At 37.9% G+C, this 24,552-nt stretch overlaps 1 protein-coding gene across 4 annotated transcripts in view; it reads left to right on the plus strand.

Annotated features, from left to right (window-relative positions):
* WDR25 (WD repeat domain 25) overlaps positions 1-23,901 on the plus strand; it is a 64,148-nt gene extending 40,247 nt beyond the window's left edge. For all 4 annotated transcript variants that reach the window (XM_063332959.1, XM_063332961.1, XM_063332962.1 and 1 more), the window contains 4 exons: positions 4,359-4,489; positions 19,264-19,434; positions 22,499-22,639; positions 23,016-23,901. In XM_063332959.1, coding sequence (XP_063189029.1) covers positions 4,359-4,489; positions 19,264-19,434; positions 22,499-22,639; positions 23,016-23,237 — 665 coding nt within the window. In that variant the 3' untranslated portion in view covers positions 23,238-23,901. The remainder of the gene's footprint in view (positions 1-4,358; positions 4,490-19,263; positions 19,435-22,498; positions 22,640-23,015) is intronic.
* The last annotated feature ends 651 nt before the right edge of the window (positions 23,902-24,552 follow it).

The raw sequence follows: 24,552 nt of genomic DNA on the forward strand, positions 1-24,552 counted from the left end.
CCAGATTAGCAAGTGTTTACCTACTACATAGAGAAGATGATGGCGGGGTCTTCTCATCTCTGAGAAGTGAAAGGATGAGAGGAGAAGGACAAATGTAGGAACACAGGAAAATTTTTGGCTCAAACACTAAAACACATTGTCCAGAGAGGCTGTGGAATCTCTATAATTGGAGATACCCAGAACTTCAGTGGACAGACCCCTAAGTAACATGCTGCAGCTGGACCTACTTTGAGTAGCGGTTTGGACTAGATGACCCCAGGAGGTTCAACCTACATGATTTGTTGATAGTATGATGAAGAACAGGGAAAGAGAAGAATTGAAATGATTGAGGTACAAGGAGTTCACTTGTCCTGGTTTGGTGAAAATAGATGCTGTCGTATAAATCTTCTTTTTCTGAATTCATTTTTTATAGATCGTCATTTATTATCTTAGAGGGTCATCCATTGTCCTAATACCAAGATATCAAGATAAGAATCTCCACAAATATGGTTTTCTCGAAAACTGTTGCATGCATTCAGAGTATGGCTGATCCAAAATATGCGTAAAATGTTTAAGAATGTCAATTATTCACATATCATTCACGTGAGTGGTTCTGTGGCATAAGACAAGTTCAGTACTGCGACATGGGGTTTCATAAATAACAGTAAATCCAAAAAATGCAGCTAAGCTGCCTGTAAAGATAACTGGTTAATTCTTTTTTATTGTCCTATCTTATATACATTATTTCTTTATAAAAATAAAACTTTTTGAAAGGTTTTCACAAATGTCATAATGATGCAGCAGTCTGAACCAGTGAGACTCCCTGGTTTTTTTCATCTTTACTAACACCACGCTCGCAGTCATTTTCCAGTGATAATTCAGCCACTTTGTTATTTACAGAACAGTAAGTAGTGCTGTGTTCAGAGAGCACTGAAAAAATTGCTTTTAAAACAGTTCTAGGTCAAGTACATTTGACATTTAACTTCTGTTGCATCCAGATGTGATGGAGATGCTCTACCAACTTTAGAAGGGTAGTTGTATTTTTAAACGTTATTTAGAACCATTTTATTTTTGGAATATATGTTTTATTCATCAGTGGTTTTTTCATTAGTCACAAATGAATTGTTACAATAGCATAGGCAGAACATTGGCTGGGTTGAGACTATTTGCATATTGTAGATACTTTTCATTTCTCTAATATTATGACAGAGAGAATGTTCCAAGAAATTTTGGCACATTTCTTGCGTTGCCAAATGCTGCAGTTGTATTTTAGTTCATGGACTGAGCTTGATTTCAAATATAACTTCCTCAGATTTATAATGGTGAATTTAAATTCCCCATTATTTTGAAAGTTTTAGCATTATCATGACTAGGACATTGAAATTAAGCTGTTGGTTTTGAAGGACAATTCAAATCATATAGTCACATAAATCTGGTTTGTTTGTTTTTTTTTTTTTAACCTGTTTTATTTTACAGTATTTTGAGAGTTTGTTAATGGAACATTTTGTACATCCAAGAGGATGGTCCAAATTTGCTTTTCTATATTTTCTTTTATATTATAATTTGGTAGTCCTATAGAGATGACATTATTATTGTTAATGTAATTCCATTTGTTCACATAGGAGTTTTAGCGCTCATACATAAACATCACCTCAGGAGAGCTGTGACTTTCTTCTGCTGTTCCTCCCCTTCTCTCCCAGTACTACGTAGACAGTATGTTGTTTGAATATGCATGAAGGTTTTTTGTGACACCTCAGAAAAAACCCCAGTTGATTGATTTTTCTGGTTTTTTAATTTTTTTTCTTTTGAGTGCATCTTTGATGTGAGGTCTCAAGATTCCCCCCAGAATTCAGCAGTTTCAAACAGTATGTTGAACATAGTTTAGTGGTCACTTTCCAGCTAGGAGGTAACAGCATTTTACTTTTTATTCTCACTAATGTAAAGTCCTTGCAATAAGAAGAGAGAAAAAATGTTTATTTGGGGGACATTTTCAAGGGTAAAAGATAAACTGATTTAATATTTCAAGCACCTTTGCATTGCAGAAACTTGTGACTATGTAGGGGAAAAAATTTGGAAACACATATTGTCAGTATAACTTTGGAAAAATAATAAAACAATTTGTAAGCATGCCAAGATAAAATGGATGAGTAACAGCCAACATTGGTTTGTTAAGAAGAAATTATGTCTGATCAATCTAATTTTCTTCTCACTATTCTGCATGAGAGAGATTGCCACTGTAATGAGATTTTTTTTTTAATATATTGTCTTATGCCTTTTTGTAAATACAGTAGGGAAATCCGTTCTGCTTACCAAGATTATTCTCATGTCCTTGTAAGTTTTAGGCTTCACTTTTCTTTACAGATTAGTGTAAGGAAGTGAATGTTATTGGATTATGCAGGTAGAGGTGTGAACCTGAGGACCACTAAACACAGTTACAGAAGCACCCTGTGCTCAATAACTGTGCTGATGTTCTGTGAAAAATTCGCAGTGTTAAATAGCCTTTAAAATATCTGATTTCGTAGTTGAGCAGTTTCACAGTAGGCTGCAGCATAAAGGAGCAGAAACATATGTTCAAGATGTTTTTAAAGATTTTTTTTCATACTGTGTATGTTACTGGTGAGCCTTTAATGAATGAAGAATTGAATTAAAGCACTTTCAGAATATAAACTGCTCTGCAAAGACATAGTAGGTATTGTTACTAAGATTGTGAAAATTAAGGACTGAGAGAAACATTTGCTTTCGGCTTTGGAATAGCAACTTCTCATACAGGAAAATGATATGTGGTATGGGTTTTCCTTCAATTAGCCAAATAGATTTTCAGAAGATGTAATTTTCTACAGCCTATGAGTTGGTTGAGTCTTTGTTATGCTGCCTTTAGGAACTAAAATACAATAAATACATACACAATAGAAGTGTATACAAGCTTGCTGATATACACCCATTGTACTCTATTATGCATAAGGGAGTCTTCCGCTCAAAGGACATCATTTGCAATATATAAAATGAGGCCTGAAAAGCTGAATGTGTTTAATGTTAAATAAACTGAGTAATTGCAGACAAAAATATACGTAACTCTGAATACCGACTGCCAGAAAGGTGGAGCAGGATCTCCAGCAAACACTGAAGCTGGATTTCCCAAGCACGGGGCTAGGTTATCTCTCTCTTCTTTTCTTTAAAATGAATAAATAAATAATTTGACAAGTCTTAGCCTCTTGACTGTGTAAGTTGAGTTCAGCAGATGGGGAAAAGGGAACTGATGACAAAATCAAATAAATTGGCTTCAAATAATAAAATAAGTGTAAAAAAATTATATGAATGTTTTTCTGACTTGTTCACCTCACATAAATATTTACACACATCACTGATGTTTTCAGCGCAAAGTATTTTCAGTTGTTTAAGAAAGTCTGTTTTAAGACAACTTTCACTTGCTGAAAATGTAGATTAATAAATAATTTAAGAAGCTGTTGTCATAGTATTTTAAGGGTTCTTTTTGACTTCTGCAGTACCTTCTTCACTGTGGCTTAAAGCAGTAACTGTATTTAATGTAGATCTTTACATGTGATATGTAGAATATAAAGCACAGTTGAAATTGTGAAACCAGGTAAATGTATTAATCTTAGTCCATGCTACTGTTCCAGAAATGATATTTCAGTGAATATACCTTAAAGTATATCATGATATCATAATACCATGAATTTGTTAGGAGGAAAGGAAGCAGCGGACTGTGGAAATGTCCTATAAATTAACGTAGCTGAATTCTGTTGCCTTTGAAAGTGTCGACAATCCAATTGATACTAACCACAGGATCCTGCGGAGATTAGTGTACACAATTAACTGTTGGGAACGGAGTATCCATGGGAACAGCTATTGCTTTCATATTGCCTTCACGGTATGCAAATTATTTCCTACTTTCAAGTAGTTTCACTCCTACCCTCACAGAAAGATAAGTTAAACAACTCAAGAGTTGTAGTATAGTTTGGGATGTGGTATTTCTGTACATATATTTTCTTATTTTTATCCCATTGAAAGAAAGACTATGTCTCCTCTGTAGGGAAACATCCAGCCATTGTAGATTTAGTCCTGCATGTTAACTGAACTGGGACCTTGGCGGAGCTCCTTCTCTCAGTGTGGGAAATCACTGGTTGTCTCCTCTCAGTAGGAAGCAGTCTGCCCATGAGCAGAAGCAGTTTCACGTGGGTAGAAATTAGTGAGTTCAGTCTTGTATTTTCAGTAAATCAGAGTATCCCCAGGTACTTGAAATGTGTTAATGTAAACATATTCACCTTTGACAACCTTGATATTTTTGAAACTAGGTTGAAATGAATAACATATTTCGTTTTCTGCTCAAATTTTAATCTCCACTTCTCACTTTATTTTAGGCAAGCAGATATTTAGCAGCAAAAATGAATTTAGGATCAGTGCACTGAAGTTCCACCCTGCAGAGTCAAATATTTTCATTTGTGGAGGGTTCAGCCCAGAAGTTAAAGCTTGGGATATAAGGACTTCTAAGGTAATGGGAATCTTTTTCCTCTTTCTCTTTTAGGCTATTTCCCAGGTTGGATGTGCTGTACATTACCAAGTTTCTAAATGTACTGGTCTTTTGATGAAATGTTATTCTGAAGTATTTTGCATTTGTCATTGATTGTGTTGCCATTTGTTGATACGTACCTATGTAATGTTTTTGAAGCACAAAGAGGAACATTGTACACAAAAAACGTTTCACGTGTTATGTAATTATGAGTAGCATATAATTGAATTAAATAAAGCCAATAGCTCACTTCAGGATTGTGAAAAGGCAGTTATGTACTAGAAAGCAGTACAGCTAACTTGCTCTTCAAGCTGTTAGGTGTGGGTCAGGACGTGTGTGCCTGTACCTTTTGTGTAGAAGCCTGGAGTAATTTTTACGTTTATGAAAGGGCACAGAGAGGCATTTATAGCCTCTGCCTTTACTTCATCCCGAGCCACGCAGAACGGTGTGCTCCCAGATGCCATTCAGAGCTCAGGTGACACCAGACCTGTAATCTGCCAGTGGAAGCATAAGGCAAACCAACATCCTCACGCACAGAACAGCTCAAAGTGCAGCAGTGACTGTAAAGTCGGTAGTTCTTTATTTTCCTTTGAATTTCTATGTGGGTAGATCCCATTCATTGTAGTTAACCATCTGTTTGCTCTTGAGGGTGACAGAAGGGATCTGAAAAAGATAAGATTGCTTATCTAAACTCTGTCTCTGACTTTGGTGTACTAACAATAATAGGTGAGAGATTTAGGCAGATGTATTTCAGGTATGAGGGCTCTAACAGGGGAGCTCCAAAAATAGTTATGGGAGTCGCTTTATTGAAGAAACACAGTATTATTGTGCAAGTAACAATCTAATTCCTGTGCTGCAGTTGTTCCTTTGGATTTGTCACTCGTGTTTGAGAAAAGAATTTAATAGTGTAGGACCTCTACCACAGACTTCCCTCACATGAGTAAGTTCTTACAAGAAAAACATTAGTAAGTATCTATCAAGAATGACAAGTCTGAGGCTACTCTGGAGATAAATTTAGAGTGAGTTTCAGTGTTACAGTGTCAGTGTGAAAACGTTTGTAAAAAGTCTGATGGGATTTATTTCATCCATCATATTTGTATGATGGCTAGTTTTCCTTGATAAGGATATGAAGAGATACTCAAAGCACAGTTCTATGAAGGAAGATGATTCTAGTTTTAGATTGCAAAAATTGTAAATACTTATGATAAAGAACACCTATGTAACTTTTTTTAAAGTTACGAAGTTTTCCATAGTAGCGCTTCCCTCCCTTCCCCTGCCTTGCACTGGTATACAGTACTCTGGTGTTAGTGAGTGATTTTGGCATACTGTCTTTAGTGTGGGCAACTTATAGAGCATGAAAATATGTATGACACAAATAGGAAACAGTACCAGTTCAAAGGGTGTTAATTCCAGATGATCAGAGGTTACTCTGTAAATTTACTGTAGAACATTATTTTTTTCCTGGCAGGGGGCTGGAGAAGGAAGACTAATAGAAGTCTTCTCTCTGGAACAGCAGGGTCAGTGGTTTCATGGCATGCAAATGAAGTAGGGAATACAGTTGTTCTCTCTTGAGATTTTCATAACAGTAGACCTTAATTGTGGGGAGGAGGTGCAGTCTGTAATTGAACACTTAGCTGTCCTTTTTAACATAGAGAAGCTATCGTATGTCATCGGAGGGTGAGCTTCCTTTAAAAAGTCCTTCAGGAACTAAACGGGTACCATCTTTTTAAGGCTTGAAGATTGTTGACTGTAGTGTCAAATTGGATATATTTGATCCTAGTCAAGGAGAAGATGGCAGATGTAGGTGACAAAACATTCTTTCTGAGATTTTCTGATTTGGTGCAATAAGCTTTCCTGTAAATGATACTGTAGTTATACACAAAGTCAAATGGTAGTCTTGTTGTGTGCAAAGCCAGAACCATTCTTTCTTTCACCCCCTGTAGTTGCTTTATGTATGTCTTTGAGTAACTATCTCCAAGAATCCTGTAAAGATGATTTTTCTCTAGATTTGAAATCAGCTGTGATTGATGAGCATCTTCATGCCAAATATGGCAATACCTCCAGCTTGCATATGTCTAAGGTGCCCAGTCTCTACAGATGGAAAATAGTAACTGATTCTGTTCTACAGTAAAAATTATCAAAATGGCATGTTGCAAAAATGTGCCTGTCTGAAAGGTAGCTCACTGTTGGATGCAGTTGTGCAGGAATATGTTTAGAAATCTTTCATAAACGTCAGGAGACAATCTAAAATATGGATAGTGGTGAAGGCACTATAGTTTCAAGGAAATAGCAGATTCATTTACAATGGATATTTACAGTTCAATGGTTATACTTGTATAAGGTGATTTTTTCAGCAATTCTGATGACAGAGATTGTGAGGAAACACCTGAGAACTATGCAAAATTGTCATTGACTCAAGTAGAGTCAAAGGGTTAAATAACAAATGTTATTGCCTGTGCTAGGTAAGTTGGTTCCAAAGTATCTCCTGAGTGTGATGCACTCCTGTTGTCAGTACCTCTGCCAATTCCTAGTATTTTGGTTTTGTCTTTGAACAGTACTATGATGTCACCAAGACAAATGGCTTGAAAAATGCCTTTCTTGGTCTTTTTTCCCCCCTGTGAAACATCAGAGTTTCAATAGTGCTTTCCCTTGGTACCAAACAAGGTATCAAGCCGTATTTTATTCCAAGCAATGAAGACACTAAATGTGTTCATCTCTTAAAGCAGCTCCTTCCTTTTAGGTTTTAAATTCTGGTGCCTCGGCTCAACCACAGCCAAACCATCAATTGATATATCTGGCAAACACGACTGTAGTTCGGGCCTGCGTAAACATGGGTTCACAAAACAGTTCCTTGTGGGTGGGAACAGGTATGGGACAGCACCTGGACAGAGGCTGCAAAGCAGCATGTGCATCCCAGGCTGTAATAGCCAAATGGTGCCTCCTACAGAACTATATGTGTCTCCTTGCTACAAGGCTGGAGTTTGCTGATTGACGAGGGGTGGTTTGACTGTCTTGGAAAGTCTTCTCAGTGCAACTGTTCCTGAAAACCAGCAGTAGAGAGAAAACACGTGTCCTTCACCAATGGACAGTGTTGCTGGAATAGGGAGAAGGCAAGTAGAGAGGTGTAGAACACAGTTTACACGAGGTGTTATTGCAGTGAGGAGCAGACAAATGTGTTGAGATGGAAGTTGCAGTACAAGATGAAAAGGTAACGGGCAATGTGCAATTTGTGAGGTGCTGGCCTTTGTAAAAGGCATTGTAAGACCACAAAGGAGCAAACCCATGTTGATAAACTAGACTTTAATAGCCCACCCATTCATATCTTCTGTAATTCTGATAAAACTACCAGTAGCCTGGCTTGAGATGATCTTCTGGTATGTTTTAATTCTAGTGACTTTTGTGTAAACAACATGTCTGGCAAAATCGCGTAGAAAACTGCAGTTTTCAGTACTTTACCATTGCTCAGTTATGAGAAACAATAGCTGTGTCTGGGATCACCTTTGTGTGGGTTGCAGGGGATGATGTATAAGCTGCGTGTGTGTCTGCATGCAGAGCCAGTAGTCAACACTTGGTGACAACACCTATGATTCATTTCCAAAGGAAAAACAGACACCGTAAAAGCCATTTATGTCTAGATAAAAGTGAAATATTTTATTAATTTGGCTGTACATTCACTCTAAAACAGCCCTCATGTTTTCTACTAATTAGGGTGTATATTATCTTTACGAGATTCAAACAGTATTTTTTTGTATCTTTATGCTTTACTACTGTGGTCTTTTTGCCTCCTTGCTTACTGATCTGGGTATGGTGTCTTTTTCAACTGACTACAATGGAGTATTTGTCTTACTGTGGCCTATCGCCTATCCACTATTAATACTGTTACCGAAATAGAGGGTACTCATGATTGTTACCTCATGAATTTTTCCTTTTTGACTGAGAGCGTTGCTGTTGTGTGCAGTATGTCACAACATTGCATGCTGTGACATACACTGATCCCATCTTATGACGTTGATCCCTCAAAAGGCAGTGCATTCGGTGGCCAGGATGCTATATACGCCAAAAATGAGACTAGCAGAATAATGCATTTTTATCTCAGTGACTAACCACGCACTCATATTGCAATGCCGAAGCTCCAGCCTTGGAACCTGCCTTAAAGAGCTGCTGATCACTGAGGAATGAACACAGCTGCTGTGTCTGGACCTGTCAGCGCTTAGGAAGATTGTGTGTAACTCTATTTCAGTAAGCTGATGCTAATGAAGAGATAAGGGAAACATCCCACCCTATTACAAGGAAATAATTTACTTTCCAAGAGAATAAATAAGTGAATGAATGTGTATTCTGAGAGGTGAAATAGGAGAGGTTTTACGCTTGGTAAAACAAAAAGACAAACCTGTTTCTTTTGTACAGATCCTGTACTGGGTTCTCTCTGGAAATTTTTAGAAGCTGTTACCTCTATTACCTGATTTGTTCACTAGGAAACAATCATATTAATGTAGAACTTCATCAGTTGGAAAACTAGCCAATTAAGTAGTGCATGAGGAATATTAATTTTAATAATGAGCAGTGTCTAATCTCCTTAGAAAGTGGAAGGCTTGGGTCTAGCCTGGTAACAGACATTGATCCTTTTCTTTTTGCTTGTTTGTTTGAAATATTTGCTCATTTGAAAACCATAACTTTGTATGTACTGTGTTTGTCTAAAGCAGCAGTGTGGTTTACTCTCTTATTCTGAAACATTTCCAAAAGGGGAGAGAGTTTCTATTATTCTTTGATTCACGCCCCCGCCCCCCATCTGAGGTAGCTGTAGCTCAGTGATGGGTATAGACTGTTAGATACCCACGCTTGTGTTGGTTTTAAAATTTGAAGAACTCTGTGTGTGTACTGAGTGAATGTGGAAGGTCATAGCTGAGTGGAGAAAAAGGGGAAATACCAAAATCTGATTTGACTGCTTATGGCTTCTTCTTGCAGAACAGTGAGTATCACCTATGCATCGTTACTGAAAATAACGTAGTTACATTTCAAGCTCTCAGACATAGAACGGTATGTTGGTTAGGCATGAATCATCAATATCATCAGTATCTAATGTCTGCTTCTCCCCAGTTTGGGGGATTTCAATGGATTCTTCAGGTATTCCTGCTTTCAGCTTATATTGTTATTTTTATTCACAAGATAAAGTAAGCATGCTTGCGGTCCTTTCCATCTTACACAGTTATGACCATACTCAAGGTTGGATAAAGTGTCCTGGCCGATGTTTTGAAATTTATCCTTTTCTAACAAGTGCCATTTGCTCTTAATGGAAATAGATGTCTGAAGCCTCTTGCCGCTTTGTTTCAGTTTTGATGCAAACCACCTCAATATCTTTCAAGTGCTTTCATCCTAATTCATTACAAGATTTTCCCGTTTTGCTTGTTTTTTTTCAAGTGTGTTAACTTGTCATTCAACTTGCAACCATGTGTGGGTGAACTAATGATTCTTTTTGTTCCCATCATCATACTTCTGATAGAGGAGCTTTTCAGGCTTTGCAGCATATTTTGTCAATAGAGTGAGCACCCTAAATCAAGAGCTTGAATCTTGTTACTCGTTGCACATTGAGAACTCAGTATCAGCATTTGCTGGTAATTCAATTTCAGAGGTCATTCGTTAGGATGTACTGCTGTGCTTTAACAAGCTATACACTTGCACATCTTAAATTTAACCACATGAGGCAAAATGACAAATGTGTATCAGGAAATGAGGGAATTTTTGGTGGAAATACAGAGCAAAGCCTCACAGAGATAGAGAGAATGATTAATAACAAAAACATTGTCCAATTACACATACATGTGCAGTGGTTGAAATGGGCTGTTCTATGCCAGTGTGCCACATTGGTGCTTTCTGTTTATGGAAAATGACATAGAATCGCTGATAGTGGTTTTTTTCCAGATTAGTACTTCTGAAATCTCGCTTTGGTTTTGATGGGCAACTAATTTTTAACAGGAGCATAAATTCAATAGTATAAATTACTAATATTTATGTATTGAATGTGGTATAGAAATTGGATTTCTAAGTCCCAGAGAAAACGTATGAAGATAGGTTTGAAACAGCCTTTCAGCTACTAAAACATTGAGAAATGTACAGTAGGCTGCTAATCAGAAAGGCAGATACAAAAAAAAAAAAAGGGAGGAATGCTGAAAGGCATTTATTGCTATCCCTGTTCTGTTGAGCAAACAGACAAAACGAATTCAAATGTAGCATTGGGTATTGAGCAAGATAAAGAATGAAAGAACAATATGGGAGTTGAAATCTTCAAGATAAAGCTAAGCAATATACTTCAGAGAAATGAATGGATGGAACAGCTTGTTAACTGCTCAGTGAAATGTAAAGTATACAGGCATCTCAAAATTACAGAGACAAGTAATCAAAGCCCCCCCCCCCAAAAAAAAAAAGAGAATAAAAGAGGCAGTTGAATAGCGTGTAGAGATTTATTATAGTGGTATTTCTTTCTGGTGGTGTTAAACCCAGTTTTGTCTCTCTGGTGAAGAGATTATTCTGGAGATCTTATATTGCTGTATAACAGATTGATTAAATTTATGAAACATTTGGAGAATGTTTGTAGAGACTTTATGAAAAGACCAGAAAACTTGGAAATGAGCTGCTATGTTTAAAAAAAAAAAAAAAATCTCTGCAGTGTTGACTGAGGAGAGAGCATCGTATTGAACAGCCCCCATGGGATCTTTGGATCTCGGAGCTGAACCTAGAAAAACCCTGTAAAAAGCCCTGTAAAAAGAATTGTGCAATAACACTGAGACCTTAAAGTAGTTATGTATTTTAGAAGTATTTCCTTTCTGAGCTGTGGAAGAATTTCTTAAGACGTAATTACACAGTCACTCTCTGTTTTGGCTGATCTACATTAGCTTTCAGACAGGAGACAATATATGTTGCAACCACTTATTCTACCTGAAATTTTGATATTCCTTGAAATACCAAAGAGAACAAAGGATTGAGACTTGTACCTTTTAGCTCAGCAATGAGGACTTCATTGTGTTCCAAAAGAAAATCTGACTATAGCTAATTTTTTTTCTTTTTAATTTGGATTTCTAAGCTTCCACAGTTGTAATATCAGAATGAGACTACAGGTGTAACTGTCTTGTACTGATAATACTTTTAAAGGAGCTAAAGTTCCTTATATCATGAGTGAATTGTCAGGTTGAACTGAAAAGATTTATTTACAGGTGTCAGCAACATTTGCATAGTGTAAAGCAGGGATGCTAATAACTCTGCTGAAAGGACATACAGCGCTCAAGAGTTTGCATATGAATGTATTCATTTAAATTTTCTAAATGTATCCATAGAATTATTTTTCAGTTTTGCATATTTTACCTTTTATTTACATTCTGCTTTGATTGATGAAACTCTGAATATTTTGTAAGCGTTCAGGACCTGGTTCTTTATCACGTGCATACAGAAATGTAAGGAACTCTAAAAGCAGGGAGATCTCTTAACATTTTTTGGACTCTGTTAAGAACAGAGGAATAATTTATTCAACTGTTGGATGTACTCTGTTTTTGATCTCTTGTCTGTTGATGTTCATGTGTTCTGTCTCATAAACCACCGAGGCCCGCTGGAGCTTTGCCAAGCACTATCTGCTATAGCTGTCAGAACAGCAAGTCCTGACGAAGCACCATGCAGTAGTCTGGAAAAGGGAATAAGAGGAAGGCGACAGGGCTGTGGCTCTGATCTTTAAGCAATACTTGAAGTTCTTAGACCGCCATAAATGCAAATCCACTGCTTATGCTAAAGAGAGGAAGGGCATCGAGCAGCGGAGATGCAGTATGACCTGACACAGCCATGGAACACACTTTGAAGGAAAGATTAGTTAAAGATATAAGAATAAGCAAAATAATAATTTTAAAAATAGTTATAAGAGTTACGCAGAGGTAGATTGCGTGAAGCTTACTTGATGTCACTCTACGATTTCTTTGTTAGGCTTTGGTAGAGCAATTAGAGAAGCTGGAGAAGGCAGGGACTAACCTAAGTATTGTAAAATGGGAAAACTAACTAAAGGGGTGATCTCAAAAAAGGAAACTGACTGGGAGAGATTTAGTGAAGTGCTTCAGGAATGGCTCCAAATGGAGACAACATTAAATATTTTATTTTTGAAAAATGTTTGTTACAGACAGTAGTGTGCTAGCACAATCAATAATAATAATATGAAAGAATAGAATATCATGCAGGAAAAATAACAATGACTTGTAAGAAATGAGAAGAGTACAAATGAATGCAAAAGTCCAGTCTTTTGGGCTTAATAAAATTTTGTCAGGACAGAAGGAAGATTTCAAAAAAGTGGAATAGAAAGTCAGTCTATTGGAGCGATAGAAAAATTTAAGGAAAACTTAGATTTTTAAGATCTACACAAAATTCCCATTTTTGAAATTGAGGTATTATAAGCTATAAAACAAATTCACTAGAAAAATGGCAGAAGCAGTTATTTTGAGCTTTTAAAATTAGTCTAGAAATGCACTGCAGAATTTTTATTATTAACAGAGGCCAAGGCAGAGTAACAACAGGGTTGTTGTTTTTTCCTGTCTTGGTTTATTATTCTGGAATGGACATTGTTTAGGTACAAAATTGCAACTATTATCTATAGCTTTATGCTTAAAAAGAAAAAAATGAAGAGATGCTCTTTATGTTGTTGAGCTATTTCTCCATACCTGAGTTTATAAAGAAATAAGCCTAAGTCATTAAAGCACAGTTAAAAAGAAATAATAAATTTAGAGTGCAAGTGCAATGCATTTGTTTCCTTGGAAACGTTCTATTGCAATTTCTTTCAGATGAGATGCAGTCATTTTAAATAGCATGTATTTAGGAGACCTAATGAATTTGTCTCTGGATAGTATATAAATATGAAAAAAGGCTGCAGAAATTGGGGAAGCTACTTGCACTTCTGGTTTCTATAGAAACAGCCACTACATTGTCATGTACTGGTGGTATTAGGAAGAACAATGTAATTAAAATAAGATGATTTATTCAGCGCTTTGGAAAACTGAAGTTATTCTTTTCGCAGTGTTGGAGAAATCCTTACTGAATCTACGGACAAAAAGTTCAAAGAAATATGGTGAGGGTACATTTGTACTTGCATAATGGCATTTGGTTTTAAATGTTAATATTCAGGGGTCCTTTCTGAGTGTGAAGGCACTTTTTATGTGGCTGTAACACATACGTGAGCCGTCCTGCTGTGTTTATTTGGAAACCTCACATGGTGGTATCACAGATGAGAACCATAGACCTGTCTGTGCATATAATATCTCCAGGAGTAACTGCTCCTGGAGAGACTGAAATTGGCCAGGAACAAAACATGCCTCCTTCTGCTGTGTGAGTATTCGAGTGAGAAGCTGTCGGGGAATAGCAGTTCTGTTTTCAGCCCATTTCTAGACAAATTTTACACCCCCAGCAGTGACCAGTATGCATTTAAAAAAACAGCAGTGTGAAAGGATGGCAAACTTCTTTATCACAATTCCCAGCAATGGTTACCCAGGGCTTTCTAACTTACGAATTTGGGGACTTCCTGCACCACAGATCATGTCTTTGTCTTTCATGGCTCTCTCTGAGTTTTCACACTGTGGAATTGGTTGTTCTTGATTTTATTTTTTTTATTTTTTTTTTTTTACATCTGCAACATCCTCTAGTGAGGAATTAATCAACTTAAATATGCCTTGTGTGAAGAAGCATCTCTCTCTCTGTGTTTTGAAGCTGCCTTCTGCTAGTTTGGAGTCTATATATAACGGAAGAAACCATTCATGTTCTCTATGCTGCTTGGACTTTAAAAAAAGTGTACATTGTTCATACCTAAAGTTTTATAAATCAACAGTGGATTAAGCTCAACCACTTATTCATTTTAATCAGTCTCCCTTTTCTTTTAATTATTCTCAGGACCCCTTGATAATCTTGAGCTGTGTCTGAAAACAGAGCAGGTACAAACAGGAAAAACTTAAATAGAAAAGCAAAATATTTTTTTTCAATAACATAAACACACCACTCATATTAAAATACTTTTAAAGAGCATAAAACTGTAGCATGCTTGATCTTCCTGTCTATGATATTGTCATCTGTTTTGATTAAAACTGCCATTAAGGCTTTCAGATGGAGATCAGAGACATAAATTGGATTTGTCACATGGTTGTCGTTTTGTTGTGAACATGTAGCTAAAAAGCAAATAGGTGTCATCTGCCTCAACACCTTACCCTATAGAATAGATCAACACAAATGGCTTGCACTGCAGCACATAAAAATGCTTCTATTTTGTGCAAAATTAGCTTTCTTTGAAGTTGAAATGCACTTTCTATTCCTAGTATAGGTGTAGTACAGTTTCACAGAGGAAACTTAAATCAGTCCCCCATTGCATTAATTACCAAACAGGCCAGTAGGAAGAGGCAGTTCCATGCCAAAGCACTCAATCTAAAAAGGGAGGACAAGATGTGGAAGAAAATAACCTGTCTATTTTACAGGTTGGCAGCCATGGCACTGACTCATCAAGGGTTTTTTTCCATGACCATCCAGATTGCCTGTAGTCCTATTAGGTTTGTTTTGAGACCTTATCTCCTGCTGCTCAGGGCAATAACTATAAAAGCACGTTTCTTTCTCATTGGGGATTTTATGGGTGGGGATCTCATGAGGGGGTTTTAGGAAAGTGCAGTGCACATACGTTACCGGTGACCAGCACAGAGCTGGGGCGAGCAGCAGCTTCTGAATTCCATGTGTGGAGGCTTTGAGCTTTCTTGACAAACTAAATAAAAAGCATTGCATGTGCTTTATGCAGAGAAGTACTATAGAACACCCATCTGAAAGATAAACCTTGAATTCAGCATCATAGCATGCCTTTCAAATCACCAGAACCATAAGAAGCTGTTTGAAACTGATTTAATTTGCCTAAATTACCTTTCTTGTCGAATGCCTGCAGCCACGAACTCTTGCCTTAGTGAAGAAGCTTTATGATTGTGTAGGACACTGTTGACACCAGAAACTATTACACCTTCCTTTGAAATAATTTCTTTTATGTACAGAAAATGCTTAGATTGAAGAAGTGGACTGTGGTTTTCCAATGCTTATGGGTGATAAATCTGCAAATAGAGAGAAAAAGCTGTTATTAACAAACTAAAGCCAGCAGGGTTGGGAAACTGGTGCTTTCCCTAAGCAAGTTCCACAGGCATGTCATGAATTAATTGTCTAAGGTAGAACAAAGCAGGTTTAATTATGAGTACTTTTCTGAGCAGGGGTGTTGCAATTAGTTATTTTTGAAAGCTGTCTTTATGGGGGAATTTAAATACTATGTATATCAAGTTCCCAGCTGCTATTCAAAGTGTTAATTTATTGTTCTCTGAGTCAGTTCTTACGATGTGGTTTGAAGACTAAACAGCATAGTTTTTCTGAAGTATGTATCAAGCATATAGAAAAAGAAGGTCTTTTGTACCGATTTTTCTAAAGGCAGTTTCGTGTTGCAGAGCTAAGATACACAGGTAATTTGGTTAGATATCCTATTAAATATCAGACAAGCAAATATATTTAACGATTAGCAGTGAAAAATGTTTAAATTGATAGCAGCAGTTTATATAAGAGCCCAACAGGATTTCCACAAAAATTAAAAGTATGTTCATATTACCAACTTCACAGCCGCATCTTTTTCCTTGCTGAGAGATGTCTGTTGCTCCAAAAACGTGTTAAAAACAAGTCCCGAACCTAAACTCTTACCCCTTAACAGTGCTGGATAGAGTGTATGTATGGATATATGCCTACATACATTTCACAAGAGTTTTTTAGAAGCTGAGCATATCTGTTTTTTTTTTTTCATCCTTAAAATAAGAAAATATTAAAGAATCCCTACCTTGAATCACCATTTGGGAATTTATTATCTTTTATTACTCTATATTGTTCTTCTTCATTTCCTGGCAGCAATTGGCCTTTATTTCTGCCTCTCTGTCCCGTTTCCTGCACATTTGTGCTTCTCCGCTCTCTGATCTTTCCGACTCGCCGTTGGAACTTGTCACTTCTGTGAAGGTGCCTGCTGCTAAGTAGCTGCCTCCTTCACTCTCTTGGGGTGGGAGAGCCTTTTGTGTCCCCTCCTCTCAATTTAACTTTATTTCAATTTTCCTGCAGTTCCTACAGCTGTCAGGTTTCTGTATGGTTTTCCATTTCTCGTTCCAGGCAGCTATTATAAATTGGATATATATTGTGGGGTTTTTTAGGGTTGGTTTTGGATTTGGTTTTTTTTTTTTTCCCCTACAAAATAACTTAATTTTCCACTTTACTAATGAACTATGGGCTTCCTTTTATAACTCTGTGAAGAAATAGCTACGCATGGTGATTTCTCCATAGACAAAGCACAGACTATAAAAATGCAAATATCACTTTTGGCTTTACAAAGTTTTAATTGCTTTGTATATTATGCAGATTCCTAGGCTGAAAGATCTGACTAGAGCAAGTAGCACATTTGTGTATTCACTGTCTTAAAAATGCAGGCAGATTGCTGAAAAGTGTGCCAGTTTTTTGAGTCTGCAGGTTTACATCTTGTTGATGTTATTACAGGGTGTGTAGGGTGCTTGCGTGACCGAGGTTCTTCGCTGAACACAAACATCCCGTTTCTAAACTGTACATTTCGCAAAGCCTGTGAAAATCAATTGGAGCAGCTGCTGCTGCCATCCTTCTACGTGCTGAGATCACAGGAAGCAGAGCTGGAAGGGACCTCAGGAGATCATCTAGTATATCTCTACCCTAAAGCAGGATCGGCTTGTTCTAATCATTTCCAAGCAGTCATAGATTTTTGAGCTTGATGCAAGAAATCAAGACGTTCTCATGTTGTATTTGATAGTTGATATGATTTTTATTTTATTGGTTAAAGTATAAAACAGAGGTATAATCCCGGAAAATTATTTTTTTTTAAAAAAAGTATGTGCTTACAGTAAAAGTTCTAAGCCCTGATCTCTCTAGTCATGTGCTGTGTTAGGGCTATAAGACAGGCACTGAAATGCCTCGCAAAGTTGGGAACCGGCTCAGTATCATACTTCAAGCACTCTCTCTGCTCAGTTGGTATTTCAAGTGAGGTTAGAAGAAGGACTAACCTCTGAACAGCCTGTTGGAAGTGCAGGCTGCTATGTTTTAGCTATCTTGGAGAGAAAGATTTAGATATTAATAACTAGGAGTTTTCCAGTGTCCTAGTTTTAAGGATCACCGTATTCGGAGAGATGGATTGCTTTGATCTGGCCACTTGCCTTGAAGTTTCTCTTCACTGGAGGCAAATCAGAGAAAAAGAAAGCAAAGGTATTGATTTGCAAAATTCAAAGTAGACAACATAGATGCAGAATTTCATGAAGACAGGTGGAAAAAAAGAAAATTCAAATTATTCATATATTCCTTAGACTAGTTCAAAATCTTTCTTACTTTTTAAGATCCAACTCACAGGCTGTTAAAATATTCAGAATCCTGTGGCTGAGGAGTCGTTTCTGCATGAATCCAACCCACTTTGCTGTAAGTCCTGAAAGAGGATCTAGATTTGGGATCTCTGGTGTTCTTGATTTGGGAAGAAGATTTGGTATTGGGAACTTTTCGATTTCCTTTTACGTCACAAACTTCTGTAGAGATTGTTCATATGCATTAATTATATGATGGGAACTAGTGGATGAGACACATTATTTACTCTTGAGCCCAGATGTGCTTTGAAGTACTGTTGACTCTTCCCTGCTGTCCTGCGTTTTCAACAGAGTGGCAGAAAAAGCCTCTGCTTCAGCAGAAGCAGCAGAGACCGCCTCTTGCCAGGGCAGTCAGTAGACAGATGAGATGGGAGGTGTGGAATTGAATCCCCGTAGACAAAGGCAGGATCCTGGCTGTGTCCTTAAAGCACTGCAGTTTGACAGCAGTGCTCCCATCACCTCCATCCCTCCCTCTCTGGCAGCACTTTAAAAAAGTAAACTCTGCTTGGGTTTCTTTTTTGTCGGGAGAGAGTGTCAGACTGAGTCCTTAATGGGATTGAGGTATCTTCTGCAGGAGGAATGGGGCACTTTGTAGACAATTTCTGACCGAGCAGGCAAGCTTCGCTCCCTTGCCGTACAGTCCTGACACTGGGGTCTCACCCCTTGCAAGTTAAGCAATGACACACAGCAACACGGGACTGGGAGAGCCTTGAATCGTCAAGTTTATTGATCCCCAGTCATAAACAGTGATTTATAATTAAGTCCGGAATGATGAGCAAGAATATTCACTGCCTGCCGTGTTCTTTTCCTACCTTTAAGTCCCAAATCCCCACTAACCTAATTACTTTCCCTGGCTCTATAACTAGCTGAAGATTTTGAGAACAAAAAGACCAAAAACTTACACTTCTGAAGTTTACTAGAAGGAGGAAGGAGAGATCCTCAGACTGATCTTCAGAGTTCTCTGAGCTCATAAAATAGAAGGGATTTTGTGGAGCCCCAACCCCACAACATTGTGTTATTTAAAGCTCTTTTTGGATCTAATTCCATGAGAATTTGTAACAGAATCTTATGTATATATAAATATAACATATAAATCCTACAAATTGATGCTTTCCTTTGTCATTTAATTTTCCTGTGTGTGGACTGTTTACATATATTGATGAGCTATTTAATACACTTCAACATGTAAAATTAGTTACTTTTTCACATTTTAAAATAATATATAATTTGTTGGAGATAGTTATTAACACAAAGAGAGAAAACACAGGTTATCATGTTATTCTAATCTGTCAAAAAATAATAAACTTTTTTATCCACTAGGTGTTAAGAGTGTACAAAGCTGCAGTACAACAGACATTGGATATACTTTTTCTCCCTGAAGGAAGAGAATTTCTTACAAGCACAGATGCAGTAAGCCGGGACTCAGCTGATCGTACCGTTATTGCATGGGACTTCCAAAGTGCTGCGAAAATCTCCAATCAGATTTTTCACGTAAGATTAACAACTAGTATTGTTTGGGTTATGATTTAGTCAATGATTTGTCAATGTTGTAAAAAAAGGTTTTGATTTTCTGTGAGATCATTGTGTGACGTATAAAATGTAAGTTATAGGCTTGCTTTATTTTTATGTTTTAAAAACACTTACTTATTCTTGAAAAATGACCCTGAAGGCCTGATAGGCCTCCTTCTGTTAAAAATATTTACATTTCGGTGCTCATTCACTGACATCTGAGCTATATTTAGGCAAGGCCACTGCAGTGCCATTCTAGCTTGCCAGTGATGCATGGCAGTAGTTGCTATAGTGCCACATTTCTTTTCCCACACTTTTTCATCAGCTGTAATGAGGGCTATTGACAAATTGAGTTTAATATTCGCATAGCAATAGCAACGTGCTACGTGCAGTATATATCTAGTACAGCATAATCACAGAGGCAAAATTTACTTTTATCAGTGCAGGTTGAGTATTTCTCAGTAATCTATCCAGGCAAGATATTTAATGGACTAAATTGTCTAGAAAGGCTGACAGCTTCAAAGGAGATTACCAAGGAAGTTAATAGATAATTCCAACTCCCTGGGTCTTTTTTGAAAACCCAAGTCTAATATCCTATGTCATATAATATGATTGGATTGTATATAGATGCTTTTTGGCTGAAATGAACAGTTCCCTACAGACAAGGACATGTAGTTGATGATCTCGTGGGATTGTTCCGTGTTTAATTTCCACAGTTATGTCTTTGTCCAGTCAACATCTTGGATAGGCAATAGGAAAAAAAAGGCAAAAAAAAAACCCCAAACCCAAGAAGCTGTGAATATATAAAGCACAGACCAGTCAGGTTCAGTATTAAGGAGTGAAAACCAAACAACTTTTTTTTCTGTATCCCCTGCAAAACAAACAAACAAAAAACCCCCACAGCCTACCATCTCATGACTTACAGCATCTCTGACATGTTTTCCCCCTTTCCTGCATTGTGAATCAACAAAACCTGGTGGTGATTTTGGAAACTCTGCTTCACTTTTCTGAATTTCACCTCTGAACCCTTCAAGGTGTGAGAGAACCCCTGAGCTCTCCAAACAGATTAGATCCCAACAGAACCTTACCTATTGCTTGTCTGCATTAACAAATCATAGAATTGTAGAATCATTCTGGTTGGAAGAGCCCTTTAAGACCATCAAGTCCAACTGTTAACCTAGCACTGCCGAGTTACTAGAACACTGTGTCCCTGAGCACCACGTTCACCCGTCTTTTAAATACCTCCAGGGTTGGTGACTCAACCACTTCCCCAGGCAGCCTGTTCCAGTGCTTGACAACCCTTTCAGTGGAGAAATATTTCCTAATATCCAGTCTAAACCTCCCCTGGTGCAACTTGAAGCCATTTCCTCTTGTCCTATCGCCTGTTACTTGGGAAAAGAGACCGACCCCCAGCTCTCTACGCCCTCCTTTCAGGTAGTTGTAGAGAGCAATAAGGTCTCCCCTCAGCCTCCTTTTCCCCAGGCTGAACAACCCCAGCTCCCTCAGCCGCTCCTCATAAGTCTTTTGCTCTAGACCCCTCACCATCTTTGCTGCCCTTCTCTAAACACGCTCCAGCACCTCCATGTCTTCCTTGTAGTGAGGGGCCCAAAGCTGAACACAATACTCAACATTGGGCCTCACCAGTGCTGAGTACAGGGGGACGATCACTGCCCTAGTCCTGGCTGGCCACATTATTTCTGATACACACCAGGATGCTATTGGCCTTCTTGGCCATCTGGACACACTGGTGGCTCATATTTAGCCAGCTGTTGACCAACACCCCCAGGTCCTTTTCCACCAGGCAGCTTTCCAGCCACTCTTCCCCAGGCCTGTAGCACTGCATGGGGTTGTTATGACCCAAGTGCAGGACCCGGCACTTAGCCTTTTTGAACCAAATGCATAGTTAAGAGCTGTAAAATAACCCGTTACTACAGTATACCCAGCATAACAGCACAGTGCTCCTGCAGATTGCGTTGTGCTTTCTGATCCCTTACAGTTAGCCGTAGTTTCTCCCCAGAAGCATGCGGTGCTCTGCCACAGAGCACGCTCCTAACCAGGCACGCTGCCTAACTCTGTTTTGGTTTCTGTGCCCCATACCTTACAATACTCAGAACTCCGTTCCCAGTTCTTCACTTCCAAACCACATAGCAAAACCAGACTGATGTTCTTCCCACTCTACCACATAGCCCATGGTGTCCAGTGGTCACTGTCAGCCTGGTATCCTTCACATGCAGACAAATTCTACAGCCAAAGCTCTCTTAATTTGTATTCCTGGCATCAAAGTTCAGCACTGATCTTTGGGTTAGGCTGAAACTAGGATGCATTTGGGCCTGGTGGAACTTTGCAAGAGCAGTGGATTTCTGATGCTGTCACCATGCTGAGTTTTGAAAGTAATCTTAATTCAGTCTTCAACGGGAACATTAGTGTAAAGCCAAGTGTTAATTTTTGCAGATATTTATGAATTTACAGCCAGCAGCAGTCTACATGGCAAATCACTGTCACAAGTAACTTCTGACATAGTTGGCTAATAATGATTCTTTTTTCTTTTCTTTCTTTTTTATTTATTTATTTATATGAGTGTAGTGGGGAAAGGTGGCTGTTTAAATGGGATGATTTCTATTCCTGTCAGCGTGGCCAGAGCCAAGAGGGTGGAGGATTTGAGGATTGTACAAAGTAGCATGGAAGGCACAGTATAGCTATGGAGGAAGGGATATAGCAGAAAAGGAGTCGCTCTCATATTCAGACTTTCAGGTTTTTTGGAGCAGGATGATTGAGTGCCATCAGGTTGGAGTTACCCTTCTGCGGCTGTTCTGCAGTATAATTATGTTTTAGAGGGAGATGTGGTTTTGGTCAATATCTAGAAAATCAGGGTAAAGATTTGATTTGATATTTGTCTTGGTGTAGAACTTTCAGTGGATTGTAATAAGTATCTTTATATAATGTATACTATGGAGATGACTTATTTGCCTTTTATGGTCTTTCAAATTTCAGGTGAAAAAGATTTGTTCAAATGAATCAGGTTATCTTTCTTTAAAATTATTTTCAGGAGCGTTACACTTGCCCAAGTCTGACTCTGCATCCAAAAGAGCCTGTGTTTGTTGCTCAGACAAATGGGAACTACATGTCTTTGTTTTCTGCCCAGCGACCTTACCGAATCAACAAAAAGAAAAGATACGAAGGACATAAGGTATTCTTCTTCACTGGGAAGCTAATATCCAAGCCTAGAAAATAGCAAAATACCTGTGCTTTTTAATATGTAATACTGTTTGATGATAAATCAGGGATAGAAATTAATTGGCTTCATTTGCTTTCCTGTGTGCCGGTCTATTTTGAATCATATGCACTCTGAAGAAAATAGTTATTAGAAGACTTTATGAATACTTAATAGCTTGATTAAATAAGGTTGTGTTATAGCTGTGTCTTAATAAACACACCTGGAGAAATCCTTAGTGTATATTTATTTAAAGATATAATTTTTTTTTTGGTACCATATTCATTTTTAGTATATCACAATGAACTTTTCTAATCAGCATCAGGAGTTACGCTGTTATTGATTTTCACAGGTGGAAGGATTTGCAGTGGGCTGTGAATTTTCTCCAGATGGAACACTTTTGGTGACAGGAAGTTCAGATGGCAAAGTGTTCTTCTACAACTATCATACTGCTAGGATTATTCGCACTTTGTCTGCACATAAAGAAGCCTGTGTGAGTGCAATATTTCACCCAGTCTTGCCATCGCTCCTTGCAACATGTGATTGGGCTGGAGGAATCAAGATCTGGCAATAACAAGCAGAGTTACTTTTCAGGTTGTCTCCTGTTAGTCTGTCAAAGGCATAGGGAATAAACCATGGTACGCAAAGTGAAATTTTGCTGTGGTGTGTTGTAAGCAGGAGAGACTGTTGTCTTTTCTTCTATGATGTGTAAGTGTATGCTTTCATAATGCAGTTAAGCTGCTGAGCAAAGAAAGTCGTCTTACTCTCTCCCTCGGCCCTGGTGATAAATTTCTGCCCCTTTTGTGTCAATCTTCTGGTGCTTATCTAGCCCTACCCTGGTTTGAGTAACTAAACTTGAAGAAAATGATGGCTCTTTTTATGTAGCTTTTCACCGCAGCTTTCTTAAACCTGCTTTTCACTAGTTTAGCTCCCTGACCTGGTCACTGAAGAGTTAAACAAGTGATGGTGTAGTTCTAGGCAAAACAGCTTGTACAGGAAAGAAGGGGGAAGAGCCAGGGAAGGTGGGACTGCTTCTTTTGGAAATGGGTAGCTGTTACCAGCTGAGCTTATTGCAAAATGCCTTCTGAGAGTTCCAGGGAAAGGTGTGCCAGGTAACTTGAAGCTAATATTTAAGCCAATAAATTTGTGTTCTTAAAATCCCAATGCTTAAACTTGAGTTTTAAACTTAACATTTATTGTATATAAATGCAGCAAAACTATATGTAAATATTTTTAACGAAAAAATAAACCATTTTTTTTATACATGGTGTCTGTATTTCACTCTTTTATGCCTGTTATTATGCCTGTTATGCCTCTTACATACCAGTTAATATGCTACCCTAATTTCTTGTGAATACACATGCATTTCTCCATACCTCATGATGTCACTTATACACAGAAAATTGTCATCATGCACTGCAGGGGATCAGTTCAGGGGATGTTCTTTGACATTCAGATGGGAGCTGGGCTACAGTGCAGCGAATAGAAAATTCATTAGGCCATAACTGTGTATTTACATATATGTAGATTGCTTGTAAATGTATTTTAAATTTGCATTCCCTGCACTTGTATTGCTTGGTTCTAGCAATTATTATCCATTTTATATGTGTGTGTGTGTATACATATATGTATTGCTGAAAAAAACATGCCTATGCATCACATAAACCATATGTGCTGCCTTGAAGTGAGGGCTATAAGCTTGGCTTGTGTTTGGTCTGATTAGTCTATTAAGGTATTTTAACACACACGGGATAATTGTGTTGGTAAATTGTCTTTGTCATGGAGTCCGAAGTCATGTATAGTAGCAACTTTTCCTGTGTAACATCTTTTTATTCTTCTGATTTTTTTCTTATTGGCTCAACTAGAAGGGTTTTTTACCCATTTTTCCC

Source organism: Chroicocephalus ridibundus, chromosome 4 (assembly GCF_963924245.1).
Source record: "Chroicocephalus ridibundus chromosome 4, bChrRid1.1, whole genome shotgun sequence".
NCBI lineage: Eukaryota > Metazoa > Chordata > Aves > Charadriiformes > Laridae > Chroicocephalus > Chroicocephalus ridibundus.